General features: G+C 41.2%; 1 protein-coding gene across 4 annotated transcripts in view; it reads left to right on the plus strand.

Annotated features, from left to right (window-relative positions):
• Positions 1-906: 906 nt before the first annotated feature.
• LOC122623468 (homeobox protein cut) overlaps positions 907-22,864 on the plus strand; it is a 74,713-nt gene continuing 52,755 nt past the window's right edge. For 2 of the 4 annotated variants that reach the window (XM_043802654.1, XM_043802656.1), the window contains exon 1: positions 907-2,268. In XM_043802654.1, coding sequence (XP_043658589.1) covers positions 2,146-2,268 — 123 coding nt within the window. In that variant the 5' untranslated portion in view covers positions 907-2,145. The remainder of the gene's footprint in view (positions 2,269-22,864) is intronic. The other 2 variants (XM_043802653.1, XM_043802655.1) reach the window with 2 other exon arrangements.

A 22,864-nucleotide genomic window follows, 5' to 3' on the forward strand; every position in this document is an offset into this window, starting at 1 on the left:
TTACTCTTTCTATTAATATTATTAAAACATAGTTTACTGTTTTGATTAATATTATTAAGCCATAGTTTACTCTTTTTATTAATATTATTATTCCTAGTTTATTCTCTTTATAAATATTATTAAACATCATAACATCATCATATTCATCATACACTCGATGAATCTAAGCAGCTGCTTTTTAGTAAAATTAGTAAAATAATCCTCTATTTTCTATAACTTACATCACCCTGCAACTTAAGTTCCTAAAAAAAATTCATTTCAATTTCAAAATAATACTTGTTACGAATTTCAGGTAAATTCCAAAGCCAAAAAAAAATTACAAGTTCCGAAATATCAATCTCAATCTCCATCCCTCCGCCGGCGTCGCAGTCGGCGTTGCACTCAATCCTGCGCTCAATAGGCAACAACAACAAGAAGAGGAAGGCGCAGTGGAGAGAGGCGAGCGCCTGGCTCTTTCGTTTCCAATAAGAACGGCGATGTACGAGCGGGAGGGCACTAGCCAAAGTGTCTGTGAATGAATGAATTTCAATACATGCAACTGACATGCGACGGCGCAGAAAAATGCTCAAAACATAAGAGTAAAAACAGAAAAAAAGAAGCGCACAAGGAAAGCACGACAAAAACAAAAAACAAAAACGAAATATGTGAGAAAATCAAAAAGCTATTGAAAGAAATCAAAAGCAGTGCACGCAAATTGAGTGAGATTCTCTCGCGCGCGTGAGAGAGCGAGCGAGTGAGCGAGAGAGCGCGCTCAAGTCGTAGAACGGAGCGCAAGCGAGAGCGTTGCGCTGCATGAGTGTGCTTGTGGCGCCTCTGTCGCTGGCGACGTCGCTGTCGGCGCTCTCTGCGGCAGAGGGTTGTCGGCGCTTCGTTAACGTTCGATTTGTTCAGTCATCAACAGCATTCGTGACTGGCAACGTCGTTTCGTTCGTCCGTCGCCGAAAGAAATCGAGAATTTCAGAAGATTTTTGGATTCTACTGCCCCACAAGGCAGTGCAGCTTCTTCTCTTCTTCTTCTTAGCCGCGGCGCGGGTGTGCGGTGTGTGCGTGTGTGCCCCCATCTCTCTCTGTCACTGTGTGTGTACGTCGTGTGTGTGTGAGTGCGTGTGTGCCGAAGAATCCCCTCCCCCTCCACCCACTTCATACAACAAGAAGAAATTCATCAACAAAAATCAAAGAAATTCAATGCAAAAGAATGAATCTCGCTTGCCAAGAAGAAGAAACGTATTGATCATATTTATAAACAAAACAGCACACAGCCAAATCACAAGTCACAAGTCACAGATCACAAAACAACAAGGACTAAACGAACGTTGAATATAATATAACTGTTTATTATTTTTTTCAAGTGCATTTTGGTTCGCTAAAATACAATGTGCGCGCGTATGAGTGTCAAGTGTAAACAACAACAACAACAGCAACAACAACGACAGCAAACATGTGCAAAATAAGTCACAGCCAGAAAGCAACAACAGCAACAACAACTACGAATACAACTACTGCAACAACGGCAACATAATTATAATGGCTTGAAAGAAATCACACACACAACAACAACAACATCAACAACTCAACAACAGGCAACAACCAAAACAACAACATCATACCCTCACCATTCAACAACGACAACAATTACAACTACAACAACAAAATCCCCCACACAACAACAACAGCAGCAAGAAGAAGAACCAACCGCCTTCCAAAAAATCCAAAAGATTCTTTTTCCGGAAACTAAAGTGAACAAATTAAGAAACACATAACACATAACCAACAATCAATCAACCATAAGCATAATAATAATAATAATAACACACCGAAATTGGCTTATTTATGCATTTTTTTGAGCACGTAACAAGAAACATAATACTTAAGGTGTAAATGTGATGACTAAAAACGACAAACAACCAATTTATAACAACAACCAACTAACAAACTAAATCGAAACGACAAACAGAAAAGCTGAACTGCAAACAGCATAGAACATAACTATAATGCCAGGCCTTATAGCCTTATTAGCCCCAAAATTGGTAGAATCCAAAAACTGAAAAAGCAACAAACAACAAACAAACAAACAAACAAAACAAAAAAGCATAAGCACAAAAGAACTGACTGAGAATTATTGAATTAACCCAAGAAAGCCCACGAATGCAGCCAACATTGCCACAAGCCGCTGGGACAGCCGATATGGATCTGACGGCTGTTCAATCAATCAACGATTGGTTTTTCAAAAAGGAGCAAATTTATTTATTGGCACAGTTTTGGCAACAGGTAAGTTTTCCCACTTTCCACCAACAAATTGTTGTTAAACATTAAACAGCAAAAGCTGAAAGTTTCGTGTTTCAATTAGAGACTCTAATGAATATAAATCAGTTTTTAGTTGGTGGTTTTCAAAGATGTTTGCTGCAAAAGTGTTTGCTTTTATTTCCTTTTTTTTTGTTTTTTTTATTATCTCATGCAAAGTGTATCTTATTTTTGTCAACAAAAAGCTGAAATTACACCTGTGTTTTTGTCTTAGCTGGCTTACAATTTGATACTCTTACTTTGTATGAATGAAATAAATGAAATGAACGCGAGTCATGCCAAATTGTGAATGCAAAGTGAAAAGTGGGCTCAACTTTAAACAAACAAAAAACATAGAGTATTATAGTGAGAGTATTAGAATTAAAGCAAAAAATGCCAGACATCGATTAAACTCAAACTAGGGAGTCACATACAAATGTGCAATTATCAACGTGAATAAACAGTGAATAGTTTTCGAGTTCTGTGTTATTCTGTGTTGTTGTTCGTTGCATTTCACTGCAAACTCCCACAACTGACAACAATAACCCTACAGTGCCCAGCCGCCCAACCGCCCAACCGGCCACCTTAACCCCACACAGCCCCCATATGGCATATTTTTAGGCCCCGCCAACTGCTTAACTTAACTTAAGTTAACTAATTGAGTTTGCGTGTCTAAGGCAAATGTGTTTTTATTGTTGCTGCGCCCCCTCCCCCGCCCCCGTCTGTCTAATTTCTTGCTGTAAATTTATTTATTTTTTGCCGCTATTATTGATTTCCGAACAACATTTGTTTGCACAAAACAAAGGCAATAATGCAAAGTGCAACAAGCAAGTAATAAGCGAACAGTTTGCTGCTTGAATAACTTTATTCCATAGTTTTTCTGATTTCTACTCTACCAGTGAACCGAAAAAGATAAAGCCCCAAGCCAGACAAGATCGGCCAGACGGCAGGGACTATATGGGGTACTGGGGGGGAGGGTTTGGTGTATAAGGGGGCGTGGAAAATCGGGAGGCGGGGGCCAGACGACGCTGAGAATTACGCTGGCCAAATGCCAGACTCCGAAACAAATAAGGCGGCAAAATAACATTAGAGGCCAAAAATGGGGGGAAAAAGAGGAAAATCTGCCAGACCGGCCAGACATGGAAATATCAACTGCTCTCCATACATATATAGTATGTATGTGCATATGTATTTATGTATATTTTTGCATATTTCTATATTTGAAAACACTCTCTATATGGCTTTGGCAAGTTAATTAGGTTGCGTCGACAGTCGGGAACAGTTTTTAATTGGAGTTTTTTCTTCGATTGATCGTGAAATGCCAGCGAATTTCACAGACTGAATTTTCACGTCTGAAATTCGCGGAAAGGGGAAAATGTAGAAATCTAGAAATCTAGAAATTTGCCGTCGGTGAATGGCGTTTTTTCCACCGCTCAACAAATATTTTGCTTCACGTTCTGGCAACGCAAACTGCAATCAATAAAACTTAAATAAGCAAAACCAAAGGCATTACTATCCTTAGTCTATTGACTTTTCTCCCGAGAACCGCAACAAAGACAAAAAGTTGAGAAGCCGCAGAACTCGTTGGGATTATACTTCAAGTCAGTGGTGTACGCAGGATTTTATGAATGGGGCTTTGGCAACCGGTTTTTGGTTTTAATTAAATGCAGTTGCTTGTTATATTATAAAAATTAGATGTAGACATGTAAAAAAATGGCTAAAAAACCCCATTTGAGAAACGCCCCTGTTTTGGATTCTTTGCTTTGCTAACGATCATTTGATGGCTTTCAAAAGCTGCGAGTCTCGCAGAACTTGGAAGAACCCTCTCGGCCAATGATCGATTGTAATCAATGAATCAATATTTGAAAGGTTCCGTCATGCCCTCGCCTGCTGATCAACCGAACAGAAAACCAAATTAGAACTTGATCCATAAATAAAATACCATTTCTCTCGGCGAAAAAAAAGGGGGGAGGAAAAAAAAGGTTATTCAAACATAATTAAATTTGTCGACCAAAAATAGAAGTTTATTAAATAAATTCAACCAGCCGCAGACAGACGTCTACAGCTGTCCAAATGAGTTGCTGCAAAACTTTTTATAGTATTTCACTTATTTATTTATTTATTATTTATTTACATTTCAAGAACAGAGCGCGCGCGAAAAAATTGACACAAATCGAATCGAAATTCGAAAAGGCAACAATAAAATTGTGCTTGATTAACACAAAGTTTTGTCATTAAATATATAGAACGGTGGCGATCACAAAAAAGTTATTAACCAAAAAAAACCAAAACAAGAGCAAGAACAAAAACAAAAGGCAAATAAGGCAAAGAAGCCAACGAAGAAGCAAAAGTTAAAAAGAGCAAAATTAATTTCCGTAATGCAATCTATAAACTTGACCCATTAACATCGAACAGAGTTTTTTTTTGTGATAGCTTCTACAATTACCGAAATCCGTAAAACCAAAAACTGAAAACCGAAAACCGAAAACTAGACGAAAGATGAGGTTTTTGTCATTGATTTGTGCTGATTCAAACTAGAAAAAAAATAATAATAATGCAAATGGAAATGGAAATGGAAATGAAAAGACAACAAAACCGAACTAATTGCCAAATGCATTTGCTGACTTAAAAAATATTAAAAAAAAAAAAAAGGGCAAAATTAAATTGAAAAGATGAGAGAAAATCGAGTTTGGGTGCCGTTTTAATCGAATTGAAACCGGTTTACAGGGTAGTCACCACCACCAACAACCAACATCAGCGACATCAGCAACATCACAGATGCAGATACGGATATGAAATACGAAATGGAATACGGAATACGGAATACTGGGGACGAGCATTGATAGTTTATAATGTTTAATTTTCAAAGATGGCGTCCCGGCATTTGCATATGCCGAAAATGAGCAGCCAAGGGTTGTCCCTTAAGCCCTTTGCCCAGCTATCCACACCAATCCATGCCATACCATACCATGCCATATACCATACCATACCATAGATAGCATATTACCAGATACTGTATACAGATAGAGATCACACGGCGGCGTGTGTCGTATAATTTTTAGCGTTTTAAGTGCAATTTACTCGCTCTCCGCCAGAGAAGCCAGCTAATGAGTCACAGAAACCGAAAAACCGAAAAAAGGGGTTAAGCACAAGAATCACAGACCGAATTCAACCACCCACACAGCACACAGCTGCATACATATACATATAAATACATATATACGTATAAAAATATATGAAAATATTTGAGTCAATTCAATCGTTCGATCGCTGGAAAGATATGTTAATATAATTAAATTAATTTGTCAGCACGGAAATTAAAACAGCAGCGGCAAAAACAGAAACCGAAATGCTCATCACATCGCTGTATCTATAGTATCTATAACCAACTGCGACGAGCGAACGAATCGAATCGAAACGATACTATATTATACTATACCATACCATACCATACCATACCATACCATACCATACCATACCATACCATACTATACTATACCATACCATGCGATACGAAACGAAACGAGACGAATCGAAATGAAAATCGAACAATTAAAAGCTTGTGGTGGGTGGATGGATGGATATGTCGATTTGAACCCGAGAACTCGAACTCGAACTCGATCTGAATTACCACGCAACTAATAATGTGAAATAAAAAATCATTTGGAAATTATTATTAAAAATTGAGTTCATGAACTATGTGTGTCCATCTATACTCGTGCATATGTATCTGTGTGTGTGTGCTCGATCAATTTTTATTATGATTATTTGCTGTTTGCCTCTCTTTCCGGTTTATGGCATTAATTATGAATAGCCATTGAAGCTAATTGAAGCCGGCCGAGTGGCGTAGCGTGGAGTGTCCTCAAGTAACTTGGGAACTAACTAACCATCAAACGCACTTCAAACTTGTGCTTTCCCATATGAAACTACTGTAATTAGCTGATTTTCAATCAAGTAACTCAGCTGGCAGTCATCTCAATCAATTGAAATTTGTTCTATTCTTCTTTTTTAAGTATGTGGGCATTGTGTATTTGTGCATTGTGGTTATCAAATCTTATAGTTGCCACTAAAATCAGAAGTCTTTTTGCAACCAAACTCATGCAACTTTGTCGGCTGCCATCAAATCAAACCCAAACTTCACACTCTCATATAAGTGGGAAAATGGAAAAATGGGAAAACTGGAGATTGGGGAATGGATCTCGGGCTAAATGGCCACACGGCAAACAGCGACACTAATTGAGCATAAATATCATAAATTTCATAAATGCTAAATGCTAAATGCGCCTTGCGTGGCGTGCATCAATTGTCATTGCATCATTAATTCCGCATCAAACCGAACTGAATCCCCTTACAAAAGCTGGCGATGCCAAAAATGAAGAAGCGGCAGTGGCAAAGAAAAGATTCGACGGCTTTTGTGTACAACTTAATAACAACTAATTGTCTTTTTATATGCATATATACATCTATGTATGTACATACATATGCACATTGGAGGGACATAGGAAAACAAAAGCCAAGCCAAACCAAAAACCTGGATTGTGGAGCGGAAAAAGAGGGGAAAGGATGGCAAACCTGTCTTGAAAATCTTTGCTTTTGTGGTACTTTTTTTTTTTACTTTACTTTTTTGTGTGTGCGCTGATGCTTCTTTCATCTTTCAGTTGTCAGTAATTTGTGCAGCTCAATATATCAGTCGATATCTTATGAGTTTTTAATTTCAGGTTTCTCATGTGTGTGTCTCTCCATCAATTTGATTTCCTACATGGCGAGTTTTTCTTTTTCTCTCTTGCTTGAAAAGGACAAATCGTTAAAACGAAGAAATAGCCTACTGATGTTGAGGATATTGAATAAAATATCATTTCGTGCACGCCCACTTTTCGAGAGGAAAACGAAGAGGAGAACTCCTCGCCGCAGAACCAAAACCAAAGCGAACTGATGATGATGAGTTTCTTGTGAGCTTCGCCACTCGCGAGAAAAATACCCTTTTGGTATTGGCAACATTTTGTGTGATCGATACGTTCACGTTCCCCGAATGCAAAAAACCAAGTAAAATAAGACTCACAGTCAGAGTCAGTTGAATATAAAATATAAATATAAATATAGAAGGAAATGTAGCAGTTTAGTGGAATAGTAGTAAGTCGACTGACGACGAGTCCCCTTTGCGAAAAGTTCGTTTCTTGAGTAATGACCAACGCCCGAGGAGTGCACATTAAAAAGGAATCATCATTATTGGCAGGGGGGATCAAGGATTTTATTGGCGGGTTCGCTTCATTAAGACAAAAAAAAACAAGGAAAAAAAAAATCACAATAAACGCACATCTCTTGATCTTTTTGCATTTTTCTTCTTTTATTTTTTGCATTTTTTGGTTTTTAGTGAACCGAATTTTTGCACACAAATTTACAACGCTGTCCTCGTGGCGTTTTTCAGATGTTTTTACAATTTTTTATTGATGCTTTAATTAAGTTGTTGGTTTTTGCACGCCTAACACGCCCACGCCAGACGACCCCCCTCACCGCCCCCCTTGCCAACGCCCCTGCAATATATACATACATATGTACATATGCATTTCGTCGTCTGCGCGGCACTCTTTTTATTATTTTTGGCACGACATGAAAATTAGTTTAGAATTTAATTCGCTTTGACTTTTGAGTGCTTGTTACCATTTGCAATCCATTGGCTCTTCCACGGCTCTCTGCCGTATGCACAAAGCAGTTTTATGTTTAATTTCATGTTATTGTAAATAACTTTAGCTGTTTACCTTATGTATGTATTTCATATTGCTTTTTCATCAGAATCGACACGACGCACGATTGAGCTTTATAGTTGCACAAATGTAACGGCAGCTTGGCGAAATGTTTATATAATTAATTATGTGAAATTTTCCCCCAAGATTCCATATCGCATCGTATCGTATCGTATCGTTCTTGTGGTTTTGCATTATGATTCGCAGCCAGTTGTGTGTGCTGTTTGCTGATTATTTTTATAGGAAATTTGGAATTTCCTCCTGAGGGAGCTCGTCGGAATTTTCGGTTGCTTTTTGCTTTGCGATAAGAGTGGAAGTTTGGAGTAACGTTTACTTGAAACTGAAGGGTTTCACTTTAAAAATGATGCACACACCAAATATTGGAATCCAGCCTTGGATTTCTTACCAAATCTTTGGGATGCAAAAATTGATTTGGATTTCTTACAAAATCTTTAGGATACCAAACTTGTTTTGGATTTCTTACAAAATCTTTGGGATACAAAACTTGATATACTTATGTTTTCCTTTCTTTACTATCAATTACTATTAACTGACTGTACTGCCTTCGTTTTTTATGAGGATTCCGTGTGATATTCGCTTTTCCGGACATAATCCCACGGGAAGAACTCGTTTGCAGTTGGGATCTTGTCATCGTTCGATTAATTCCATTCCATTCCCGCCGAGAAGTTGGACCTTGGCAAAGGGGTTTCCCCCTGCTCTTCTGCTGTTTGACCCTTTCACATGGGTGGTTGCTCTTTTCCGCCCAGAAGGGTTGGCCATTGGGGTTGGGATTGGCTTCGGTTTTCCGTTTTCCATTCCTCGTTTTTCGACCAGACCTGGGCCAGTTTGTCAATTGTCGGGCCTGTTTCGCTATAATTTATCAGTTGGTATGCAAATGAGTTTGATTTATTCAATGAGCTGCGCACAATTCCAAATTTTTTAATTCGTGCGCTTCTCCTGCGGCACCAAAAAAAATAAAATAAAATCAAACGAAAATAATATATTCCTATGTTTTTTTTTATGGACAGCTGGGATAAAATTCTCGATTTTTTTTGTGATATTTTTCGGTGTTTTTTTTGTTTTTTGCATTTTTTCTAGCTATGCTGCTGCAGCTTGCCACAAAATGTTGCGCCTCATTGCAAGGCAACAGACGTAAAAAAAGAGCAAGGGAGTTGAAGGGGCGAAGAAATAAGAAAAACACATATATATATATACACATATATCTGTGGCATATGCGGCATGAATAGCGGGGTTGCCGCTTGAGGAGGGGATTCCGATGCCGCGTAAAATAAAAACACATTTATGCATTTTATCTGAGAGTAGTGAGTAGTGAGTATGTGTGCCCCACTCAATCATAAAGCATTGGCAGGCGTAAATCAAATCAAGAAGTAGCAACGGTTGCAGTTGCAGTTGCAGATGGATGTGCATGTGGATGTGGATGTGGAGTGGAAGATGCTGCATGTTGCACGCACACCAGCAGCAGCAGCAGCAGCAGCACAAAGACAATGATTAAGTAGGCAAAATACACTTACTTCTTCAGATTCTCCGCATCTCCAGATCCACAGATCTCCAGATCTTCGGTTTTTAGTTTTTGGGGGCTACCCTTTGCCGGTTTTCCCGCTCCACTCGTTTCCTTTTATTTTGTTCTTTTTTATGTTTTTAATTATTGCCGCACGGTGGCTGACAAAAGTCTGCGACCAAACAACAGTGACAAACAATGCGCACATGTTGGCCTCCCTTCCCCTTCCTATATTTAGATTTGTCTTTTTCCCGCTTAGCTTGATTTCCCTATTGATCACACGGTTTTGTTTTTTTGTTTTTTCATTTTTTTTACTCTATATGTACATATGTATGTATGTTTGTATGTTTGTGCGCTTTGGCCACATATCGTTTTCATCGTTCGCCTGAAATGCAACTTCAACGATTGATAGAACTCAAGAACTTCATAACACGAGAACTCAAGAGTTCGATTTTCAGATCTATGAATCTCGATACGCCTACGTGCAAGTGGCAAGTTGGGAAAAATTCTCACACTAATGCCCCATGTAGCTACTGTAGTTGTGGAAGAAGCTTCTGCTGCTCAAAAACATACTCTGCATTCAATTGAAGACCGAAGACCGAAGACCGAAGACCGAAGACCGAAGACCGAAGACCGAAGACCCCTCATCATTCAGATAGATTTCTACTTCTGCTGACGACGCGGCTTTTTCAAGTTTCCTTCCATTGTGTGGATCATCATCATCATCATCCGTTGCTGTTGTTGTGCCCAAATAATGCTTAAACATATGAATTACTATATAGATCAACTGCAAATGTACAGCGACAACGAGCAGACAGATCAGCAGGACACTGCGAGAAAAACTCTGCACTACAGAACACTATATAGATGAAGAATGTATTTGGTTTGTGAGTTGCCTTTGGAACTCTGGCAGATGGTGGAATATAATTGAAATTTGCAGGCATGTCATTTGGGTATGCCAAGTATGTGGTAGTTTTCATCAGTGTTTCAGCAGCGACAGCTACTCGAGATATTTGTTGGTGCTCGTGTTTTACTAAATACTTTGTCTGTTTATCTGTTTAGATATACAGACGGCACACACAACTGCCAGCCACTGCCAGCGATCAATGTGATCAATCGCGCTTCAATTTTTCTTCTTTTCAAAGAGCCAAGAGATTTTGTTCCATTTTTTGTCAGCGGAAATCTTTTGTGCCACTCTATATACTACTATGCTGTGAGCTCTGATGTGGTGGCCTCAAGTGGCCGCTTGTTGTTGTATTATTAGCTAGTTTCGGTTTTTTTTCTTTTTTTTTATATTTCGGTTTTCCTTTTTTTTGTTGTTTGTTTGATGGAAATGGGGGTGTCGGTCTCCAACAAGTGGCAGTTGAACGGTTGCTAAGTAGCTCAGATAATGGCATAGCGTAATGCTCCACTCCACTCCCCATTCCATATGAAGCAACATGGGGAAAATAAAACATATAGTAGACACAACAACACAACACCCCCACTCTCGAATAATTGAGTGTCAATTATACACACACACACACATGGGCCATGAGCCTCTTGAGTTTTGGGTGTTGCTCGATGTCAGCTGTTGAAAATATTAGAGAAAATTATGGACGTAAATATTGTGCATTTCATTGATGGTCTGCTGTTTTCCTTTTTCCGCTTGCGGGGGTAAATATACACAAAATGGGGGGGAAAACAGTTTTTTAATGTGCGGCGGAAAATATCTTTATTTATTAATTTATGGATCTGGATAATGTGTGTGTGTGGAAACTGGGAAATTCGGGGAAATTCGGGGAAAGCATTAAAGTAGTCTACATAGGGCGTTCTTCTTTTGGCAAATTGATGATCTCAGTTGATTTTTGTGGTGCATCTGCAACTGCAACTGCAACTGCCACTGCAGCAAAGCAGCACAACTTTACCGACTCTCGAAATTCTCGAAAGAACAAGGAAACACAATTTCCATACATATATACATACATATATATATATAAACATATATACATATGTACATATATAGAGATGCATAAAATCAAATTGCACTTGTTGGCAGCCATCGTCACTGGGGAAGAGGCTAATAAAAAATTTTCGCTGCTGCCATATCGAACGACATAAAAACTGATCGACAACGACAAATATAACTCGTTGCGGCGTTGGCTTCGTTTTGTTTTTCGGCTTTCGAGTACCCTGTAAAATGCGCTGGGTATATTCAATTCGATTTGTAATAGAGTGGCAACTTTACAAGCTAAGCGATTCGCGTTCATGGAACAGTAAAGTTAACTTCTCCTTTGGGTATGCAACATGTCTAGTTACGTAGGTACGGGGTATCTGCTAGTCGTTTGCTAATGTTACTTGTTGTTTTGTTCGCAAGGCATGAACAAATAATGCCTATGGCAGAACCGATGGTTGCCTTTTCTGGGATCGGAATCAGAATCGGGACTGCGACTGGTACTGGGACTATGGTCTCTGGTCTCTGGTCGCTGGTGTTGTTGTAAATTTTAATGATCTGTCATTTCGATTTATTTTATTTTCAACCGAAAACGCTTCGAAAGAGATAGCAACAGATACAGATACAGCCATACAGATACAGATACAGATACAGATACGACGAATGGCCAACAGAGAGACAAAAGCGAACTGACTGACTGATCGCACGGCGATCGTAGAGCGCACGTCAGCTGCATATTAAATTAAAAGGTATTATATTGTACTAAATATATATATATATACAGATATACACTCGTGCGAAAGAAGGAGGGGGGAAAGGGGGGGCTGTGTGGCGCTCTTCCTCTTTGTTGTTCATGTGACATGACGAAGTGATCAGCTCCGGTCTCGACTCGACTTCGATAAAAATATCCACACATCGATAGAATTTGAATTTGAATTTGAATTTGACTTTTCTCTTGTTCAATTCAGTTGAGTTTCGGTTTCAGGGCCCATACCCCCCAGCTCCCCCCTTGCCACACGACCTCCTCCCTGCCCCTTCCCCTTGCCCCAATTTGGCATAGTTTTCGTGGCCCATTGTTGGGGCACTAATTCTTGCCGCCGTATATTTGATGCGATGGGAACTAGAGCGCATTGTACGCTTTGTTCTGCTGCCTCTTCTAGTTCACATGTCGCTACGTTATAATTTTTCCTTTTTGTTTCTATTTTTTTTTTGATTTTTTTTATTTGCTCGCTGTATTTTTCTTTTAATTTATTTGTTTTTTGATTTCACAATATTTCGATCGAGCCAGGCAAATAAATTTTCAACCAGAATATACGCATAATACTTTTCGACCAAAAAACAACAAAAAAAAAGCAGAAAATTTATTGAAAATCCAAGAGGCGCAGACAAAGAAACCGAAGGCACAACAAAGGAAAGCAAAGTTTGTCATAAAATTTTATAACTTTTCCCGCCGCGCCACATCTGCAGATATAGTATATCTATATGCTATAGTATAACCTATAGTATGGGCTATAGTATTATAGTATATATGTATAGTTATAGTATGGGCTATGGTCTAGGATATCAGTTGTGACAATTTATGGTGATTGCCAATACTTTTGCGTGTGTGGGCGATGGACCATTGTTATGTTGCGGGGATTAGTTTGCCACTGTTAATTTGTTAAAATTTATTTCAAATGGGCTCTGTTTCTTCTGTGGTGTTTTCTTTCCCCAATTTTTTTGTTGCAGGGGGAGGGGAAGGGGGGTTTTTATGGTGTGTGTGTGTCCATGATAGTTGCTCATTTGGCTGGCTCATTTGGTATCGGGGCATCATAAATATTTAAGAGGTCATAAAAGCGAGGGCGGGACCATGCCCCCCTCCCTCATAATTGGCAAGCACTGATAAGCACACATACATATATGTATATGTATATGTATATGCCCTTTAATTATGATATAATGTTTGGGCCAAAGTTTTCCCTTCGCATAATTGCCAAACATTTTTCGGGGGGGTTTTCGAGGGTTTTCTGCTAAATTTCTATTGAATTCTCTGCTGCTCTCTCTGTGTGTGTGTTTTTGGTAGTTCGAGTAAACCGTTTATGAAGTCATAATTTCTGTCATATCATGCTCTTGGCCCAGATCGGTGGCTTATGATAAGCCCTGCTTCAATAAAACTAACGAAAACAACAAGGGTCAACTGATGAATCTTAAGTGGCCTGTGCCGAAGGGTCTCGAGTGTTTAATTTGATTTCAAGCGAATCAATGTCGGCACTGTGTTTGCTGTTTGCATAGCTTGACTTACATATGCTAGTGTGGCCAACACACACACACACGCACACGCACTCACTTTAAAGCCAGTGTGGCCAGCCTGCAGTGTCATTAACCCACCCACACACACGCACACACACGCACAGGAGCATGGGAGTTTAGAGAGCATTAACTGCTTTGCCTTGTGTTGCGCTGCCAGCCAAAAACTATGCCAAAAACTTTCAAGGACACATGCAATGCACGCAGCAGCAGCAATTGGGCGGTGGGTGGTGTTTGGTTTAGGTGTGGGGTGGCATCATGCGTTTGCCGCACTTTCCGAGACGCGCACATGCAACCAAATAGCACCCATCTCACTCCCTCTCCCCCAAACTGTCTGTCTGTCCCTCTCTCGCCTGTCGCCACCGCAAAACGTGCGTAATTAAAAGTGAGCCAGTGTGCGTGAGTGTTTACACTTAAAACGTGGCAAGTCTTTAAAGTCCCATTTTTAACTCATTCTTTTGAGTTTTGCCAACTGAATACAGCAAGTTTCAAGTTTTTGCAGTTATTAGTGTGACCGCGTCAACGAATTTCCATACTAAAGTGAACAGCTTCATTCAAGAATTCGCCTGCAATGCCATAAACTCAAATACACACAGTTAATGAGCCTTAAAGAAGTCGAAATTATGAAGTGGCTTACAACTTTGCCTCGCTTTAAACTGTTGCACGCTTTAAAGTTTAGACGTAGGCTCAACAGCTCCTGCACACACACACACACACACACATAGCCTGGCATATTGAAGCTCAAGGACGTGGTCTAAGTTTAAGACAGCACAAAAACAACAACAGCTAGAGCAACAACAAAAAACACACTCACAAACAAGCAGCAACACTAACACAAAGCCAAAAGTGCCTTGTCTTTCTCCGGCTGCGAAGCCCCATTCTCCATAAACACACACACACACACAGAGACACAGACACACACATACGTATGTAGTGCTCCCTATTTGCTACCCCCTTTTTTAGACCACGTCTTCGTCCTTTCGCTCGGCTCCTTTTGATACTAATTTTGCTACTTTGCCTGCCAGCCAGCCGACGAAAGAGACGGCGCTAGACGGTGGAGTGAACGAGTGAAAGAGTGAGAGAGAGCGGGCTAGCGTTTAATTTACTTGAGGGCGCCTTACACTAGGCAAGCTTTTCCTGCCTTTTTTCGGAAGTATGTTGTAGTAGTATTAGTGGTAGTAGTAGTAGTACTCCCCCCCTCTCCCCGCCGCCCTTGGGTTTTCCTTTAAATTTAATTTCTTTTGCTAGTTTTTTGCGGGGCCAGCTGACGACGTCGTTGTCGGCTTGCTTAGAATTTTCGTTATTGTTTTGTTGTCTGAGGTTAGTTTTCACTGCCGACGTAGTCGTCGTCGTCATCAACATCATCATCAGCAACATCATCATCATCGTCATCATCATCATCGTTGCCTCTTGGCACATTTTCCGTCTTTTCCCGTCTGCCACTGTGTGTGTGTGTGTGTGTGTGTGTGTGAATGTTTGTGCCTTTTACTGTTGGCTTTAATTAGAACATTTCACTCTTTTTCGGGGTGGCAACAGTTGGGCGACTTTAAGCCAAAAACTCCGTTCAAGGCCCCCATTTAATCGCACTGAAACAACACAGTAGATACTTCTGCTTTATAAAGATATAAATGTATCTGCATACTTGTTATTTAAGATACATTTCAAACTTGTCTAAATGCCATGTCTTTCTATTTCTTCTTTTTGCAGGTATGTGTACCACTGAACAGTTCGTAGTGTTAAAAACCATATTATGTATGTAAGTATGTAGAAATATATTTTTTGTGCAACGGCGGCAGGAAGTGAATCAGTGATAAGGGAATTTACTGCTTAACATTTCTTTTTTTTTTTTCTGGTTGGTAATCCTAAGAATTTGATTTTTGTGCCACGGAAATTTTTATGAGAAATATCATGAAAGCAGGAAGCTGACTAAAAGATTAAATAATTACTGTGTTTGCAATCGTGGTTGTTTTTGTTTATAATTTATATGGATATATGGATATGCTAAATAGTTTTTTCCCAAAAAGTCGACACTATTTTCTTTATTACACCCCAATAATAGCCCCCTAGTTATGGTTTTTGTTGCACTTATCGCACATCTGTTGGACATAACACTTCATAGCTCCTTGGTTCCCATCTCCATATCCCATATCCCACATCCCATATCTCCATATCTTCATATTCCCCTCCTTGATCCCGAGCGCATCTCATTGAATTCGTCGCACATCCCATACTATACCATCCTATACTATACCATACCATACTATACTATACCACACATATATGATATATGGGCAGCTTCTGAGGAGCACACCTTTTACAGCTAGAGGGAGACTCGACGCGACTCGAGGTCTGTAATTCCTTGAGGAAGCCAAAAATAGACAGCCAAGCGCAGCCTTTAATTGGGAGGAAGTCATTGAATCACATATTTCATTGTTGGAGAAACATAAGTCCGCATTTTGATTTATATGCACGCCCGCGCATTTAATGCTCATCTTATATAAGTATTTTTCCTCTGTTCTTTTTTTTTGATCTTTTGTTTTGTGATCTGCTGTTGCAAGTTGATGTTCGATTGCCACGACTTCATCTGAGGAGCTGAATAGAGGTTGCGTTCTGTTCTTATGCAAATCGCACACATTTCGAACCAAAAACTGAAATGCAACTGAAACTGAAACTGGTACTGGTACTGAAACTGGTAATGGTAGTGGTAATGGTACTGGTAGTGGTAGTGGAAGTGGAGAAATCAAATTAAAGGCGGGCGAAACGCATCATTGTCAGATGCACTCACGCTCCCTTGTGGCATTCAATTTTTAATTTGAATTTCCGTTGAGCATAAAAAGTTGGGAACTCTGTGAGCTCGAGTCTCGAATCTCTGGAAATAAGGAGAGCAGAGGGTCTGCCGCCTAATAAATCTATAAAGTGGCAAACGCAAGTACACGCATTATTACTTTGATTTTTTATGATGAACACAGGAAGCAGCCTACAAACACACACACAAACACACACATGGCTGTGGCTATGGATATGGATATGGATGTGGATATGGATGTGGAACAATAAAATGTTGGCCCCGCTTCTGTTTCGACTTTTGTTTCAACTGAACTGCTGATTGCCTTTGATTTTCGGGCTATTTATGCTGTGAGCTCAGCTTTGCTTTTGCTTTTGCTTTTGCTTTTGCTGCTGCTTCTGCTTCTGCTTTTGCTGCTGCTTCAGCTTTGCTTTCAATTTATTTTGGAGCGACTTCCGTTTGTTCTACATTGACATGCCAAAGTCGGACCCGCTCACTTACTACTGGTAGTCGGTAGTCCGTCCATTTGTCCATCCATCCATCCATCCATCCATCCATCCAGTCAGTCGTCAAATCGAATTCAATTAAGTGTCTTTCCGCCGCCAACGTCCGGCGCTGGCACTCATACATATCTGAGATACGAACTCGGCCGGTAGTCGAACTGATTTACCAGTTAAACGCAACACTTTTTCTGCCCGCTGCCCGGCCAATTGATCATACTAATGATTATTATCTGGCCGCCGGACGAGACAATCCCAAACCCCAACCCAAACCCCAAATAAAATGAAGAAGAAAACACATACAACCAAAACCGAATCCGAATCCGAATCCAAACTGAGTCTGATAATTGAAGTCAACTTAGCCGAGCTTAGGCTCATTGTAAGATTGTTTAACTACCGGATGTTTTAAGCTGCGCGATCGCCATAAATGCGGCTTCGCTTTTGTTTATATTTTTTTGTTTTGTGGCATTTCTTTGATTTTTATACATTTTCGGGTTTCCAATCAATGTGGAAATCGTGCACAGTCTTTGATCATTAAAGTCGAGCTACTTGCGTTGCTTACGCCTAAGGGCAAAACATGTAGGTGGATTTTTAGTTTGTTTTACTCCGAATTAGGTTGAATCAGGTGAAACGGATCAATGAGCTCTGATCATTAGCATTTAATTAAATGTATACATATTAATACAGCAATTTGTGTATGCCAACTTTGTTGCTATCACGTGTTTGCATGTTGGCATTTAATTAACCAACATACTCACATATGTGTTGGTTCATTCTCCAGCAAGTTACTTGCTACCAATTCAATAGAGTTCTTGAAATCGCTTGCAGCCGGAAACTACTTGCTACTTGCTACTTCCTGCTGTCCAAAAAGCGTCGAAATCTGAAAAGATTTTCAGCTATTATTGATGGAGCTGGCGGGGGGTCTTAAGCCCAAGTCAAGAGCAAGAGTGCCAGCTTCATAGCCACTCAAGTAAGCGAGTTACGTGAGTTTGCCTCCAAAGGGGGGGCAGCAAAAAAAAAAGGGAAGGAAAGGGGGCCAGGATATGGGGAAGTGAGGATGGGGAGCATAAAAATCATCAAATAGCGCTGGCAGAGGGCAATTTATTGCCATGTACACGGCCAAAGCTATTCAGAAAAGTGCTCCAGCCATTCTAGATTGTATATATAGCATGCACACAAATATCTATAGCCATATCTGTACATATATATCTATATATATATATGTGCATTGCTATGTATGGATTGCTGGCCATGTATATACATGTATATGTATAGAAAATGGCAAAAATCCTGCGCGCGCTCGAAAAGAAATAAATTCCCTTATTTTCCTTCATTTTTTTCTTCTTTTTTTTATTTCTTATATGCCGCGATTGCTTTTTCTTCTTCTCCAACTTCGTTTTTCTTTCATTTTTCCTCGTATTTTTTTGTTGTATTTTTTTTTGTATATATATTTTTCCTCCCGATTTTCATTTCTGCTAACGCGCGCAATCAAGAACAGGAGCCGCACACACACACAGGCACACACACACACATAGAACGAGAAAGAGAGCGAGTCGAACTCCTAGGACCTCCCAAGGACCCCATAGCCCCTACCCAATTTCCTCCCATTTTTCCTGTCTTTTCTTTCGCTTCGAGCTTCGAGCTTCTCTTTATTTTATTTTATTTCATTTCATTTCAGTTTTTTTTTTTGTATGCTTTTTGCTTTTTGCTCCTCTGGCGGCAGCTCGTTGCTCCCTGCTCTTCTTCTTATGCCACATATCGGGAAATATCCTTGAATCGGAATGTACGGCTCCTCCTCCTGTCAACCCCCAATATCCAGCACATCCACATCCACATCCAGCACATCCAGCGTATCCTGCATATCCATCGTATCCATCGTATCCATCCACCCCCCGAAAGCTGGCAATCATCCCTACCGAACAAAAATCTATACACGTCAGAAAGAAAGAAAGAAAACGAAACCCGAAAGTGAAGATGAAATGAAATAAAGCAGCAGCCAAAAGGGGAGGCGGTAGGGGGTGTAGGGTAGGGTAGGGGGGTGTAGGGTGGCAGTGGGTGGTGCTGGGTGGATATAAAAAAAAAAAGATGTAGGGAGCGCATAAAAATTGGCAGCAGTTTGGGGCAGACAGCATCGCAGACAAGTAAACTTTTTATGCCACCGCCACCACCTCACAAACACACACACACACACACACACACACACACACACTTACAGAGTCAGTCCCTCCGCACACAGACGCAGGCACACCAATACACAGACAGCGAAAGAGACAGCAGCGAACTGTGGGGCTAAAGCTGAAGCCATCGTCTCGGCCAAAACGACAAATGTGAAAGGACATTGTCGTCGTCGTCGTCGTCGTCGTCGTCCTCGTCGTCATCATCATCGTTTGTGTAGTCCTCGGCAGGACCCAGTGCTTCCTCTTCTCATCCTTTTCACTTCCTCTTCCCCCCTCTTTGGTGTCCTCCTACTTCGCCCTCCCCCCGTTTCCCCACAACTCGTTATTACGACGAGTACGAAGGACGACGCCTGCACTGGGTATCCTCTTTTCTCTGCTCCGGCTGTCCATGTCCGTTCTGTTCCGTTCCGTTCAGTTCAGTTCAGTTCAGTTCTGAGTGCGTCGACACTGACTCCCCGAAGGACCCTACCCCCCCGCCACCCCATCCGCTTGGTCCTTCAGCATACCCATCTCCTCGCAATCGGAATCCCTCCTTCCAAGGACCTTGCGGGTCTGTGCCTCTGCAGTCTGTGGATGGGTCTCTCAGTACAACGCCTTCTTTTTGTATTGGCAGACTTCGTTTATGGCCATGGGGATAAAAGAGGGATTTGTCCTTCTTATGTGTGTGTGAATATGTGTATGTGTGGGTAAGGGAACTCTTGGGTAATCGGAAACCAATCGGAATCGGTAATCGGAAATCTTAGGAGGAAGCGAAAATCCCTGGCAAACTGAAGCAAAGTGCAAGCCGTGAAAATGCATAAAATTCAACCATGTTAAAGCCAGAATTTACAGCTTTGGCCAAACTTCTTTTAAAGATTGGTAATAGCAAATAACTAGAAGCATTAAACTTAGGGCTAAATTTTCAGGGAATGACTACTTCAAGTGGCACTTCAAAAAGTCCAGTGTATTTGCAGCAACCAAATCGACACCCAACTAACAACAACAAGTGGTGAACACATATGTACTTACATGCATGTATGTACAACTATAAAGGACAAACGAAGCGAGTCCTTTCTCATTTTTTACTTGTCCCCTCAACTGTATGTGTGTGTGTGTGTGTGTGTGTGTGTGTGAGCTGGGAGGGATCTATGTACGAGGCCAGCCCCTTTGAGCCCTCTTCCCGCTTACTAGCCATTTTCGTAGGTTTCGTTTCGAATCGTTTTACTCGGTATTTATCGACCAATGATATTGGAAATATGTCAGAGATGCGCACAAGGAGCCGGCATTTGCTGCGCTTGGACCTTCTGTTGGATTTTTCTGTGGCACTCTCAAGTGTGTGTGGCACTCACTGGCAGTGTGGGGAATGGGCGTGATTACTGCAGTAGGTGAAGGTACTTTCCACTGTCCCCCAGTGTCCATCCATGCATATAGCTGACAAGTGCTAGCCCAAAAAAGAGTGGCTTTAGTGAGGCTGCACTTCATTTGAAGTGTGGCTGCACCTTTGCATTTCCATTTCCGCCGCAGTCGCTGACAGTTTGTGTGTTCATTGTGTGCCATTTTGATTGGAAAATCGTACGCAATCGGAAATTTTTGCCATTGGCCAAGAGTTCAATACACACCAACACACAGGCGTGCACACACAGACACACACACACACGTGAGCGAGGGCAGCGCTGCCGCTGCCGCTGCCGCCGTCGACGTCACTGCCTGGGGTTGGATATTATGGAAAATCAATCAGTGAAAAACAGAAATAAACAAAAAATCCACGAGAGAGCGGAGGAGCAGAAGAGCCGAGAAAATGTAACGAAGAGAGTGCTCTCACGCTCTCTCTCGATTGCAACCAAGAAACTGCAATTACTTATTTTGTGTTTTTATTTGATTTTAGCTTGGTTTTTTTCGTTTGCCGAGACCGAGTGAGTGAGAGAGAGCACTCAAAATAAGGCTCAATACGCAGCGAATCATTGAGTGAAACTGCCACACTGTGTGTGAGTGTGAGAGAGAGAGGGAGGAAGAGAGAGAGAGAGAGAGAGATGGGGCGAAAAGGCCCGCTCGTACGAGTGAGGCAGATGGCGATAAGCAGAGCGAAAGAGAGAGGGTGCGAGGGACAGAGAGCGCGAGAGCGAGAGGAGGCGAGCAGTTGCAGCTGATAAGACACACACACACGCACACACACACACACCGGCACTCGGTTCAATGTGTGTTCGATAACCCAGAGCAAATGAATGAAAGAGCAGAGAAGAGGCAGCGGGGTGGCGGGTGAAGGGTGGTGGGTGGTGGGTTGGCGGGTTGAAGGGTGGCGGGTGTTTGCCTGCAGTTGAGTCCGTTTTCGTCGAGCGGGGTCTCTCTCGCTTTCTCGCTCTTCCTCACCCACTCTCTCTCTCTCTCGCTCGCTCTCGCTGCTCAACGTGTGTGTGTGCGGACATCGACTGCGTCGCCGTCATCATGAACATCATATATAGATAGATTTTTAACAAACCTGATTGGACGTTATTGACTGGCGCACACACACACAAGCACACGGCCGATGATTCGTTCGCTTTGCCTGACTGGTTTCAAAATCCACACATGCCTGTCCGTGTTTCTGTGTGTCTGTGCATCTGTGTGTTTGTATCAGCTATCGACAGGCGAACCGAAAACCGAAAACCGAAAAAGGTGGAGGGGCCAATGGACGAGCGGTTCGAACCACATACGATATATATCCACACATATGCACTTACATACATACCTACATACATATGTATATCTTTCCGATTCCGAACCGAATCCCATGCCGTACGATTGCCCCAAGATCTCTTACGTGCCTGGCCTGTGATTCACGATCGATAACTGGTTCATTCGCAGCTCGAACGCGATAAGCACTAATCCCCTGTGATTCATTAATTTGGCGCATTTCTCGTACTTACTATGGACCAAAGTGCTTTGGGGTTTGCCTTAATAGCTCACAGTTCACAGCTCATGGGTTTTAGGGCCCTTGCGGTCCTATCTTAACTTTGACTAATGCAATTTCGCTGGTTTTCCCAAAACAAATAAAAAACGAAAAACAAATCAAAATGTACTATACTAAATATAATTATTATAATCAAAAATCTTTGAAATGATTAGTTACTTTGGTTGCCAGTCATAACCATTTTCTCAAATATGTGAGTGCTGAGTAGTAAAGTGACTAATTAAATATACCATTTTTTTCAGAGATTTATACATTTGATTAGAACGAAAATCAGCGATAGATTAATGCATAAAATGATTACATTTTGGTCTTGGTGAAATGTACAATATATTACTGAAATCTCATAAGAAAGCTTCCAATCAGAGGTCCAGTTCCTTGGACTTGGCCAGGACTGACATCGTTTTAATCGCCGCCCAATGGGCGCAGCTGCTTGCATTGTTCAGATTCAGCACTGAATGGCTAAAGTCAGGCACTGCCAAAGTTTCATCTGGTTAGCTCGAGCAGAAGCCAAGTTACTTGGGGTCAACTACTGTGGGCATACATCAGCTACCCCTGCCGCCCTATATACACCTCACGTATATGTGTGTCTGTGTGCCTGTGTGTGTGCCTGTGCCTCTGCCTGTGCGGTGAAAACCAATCACAAGTGGGGCCCGAAAGGCGTTGCCGATATGTATTGAAAGCAATCCATATATACATATATACGGTGGGTATCTCACT

This window comes from Drosophila teissieri, chromosome X (genome assembly GCF_016746235.2).
Source record: "Drosophila teissieri strain GT53w chromosome X, Prin_Dtei_1.1, whole genome shotgun sequence".
Classification (NCBI taxonomy): domain Eukaryota; kingdom Metazoa; phylum Arthropoda; class Insecta; order Diptera; family Drosophilidae; genus Drosophila; species Drosophila teissieri.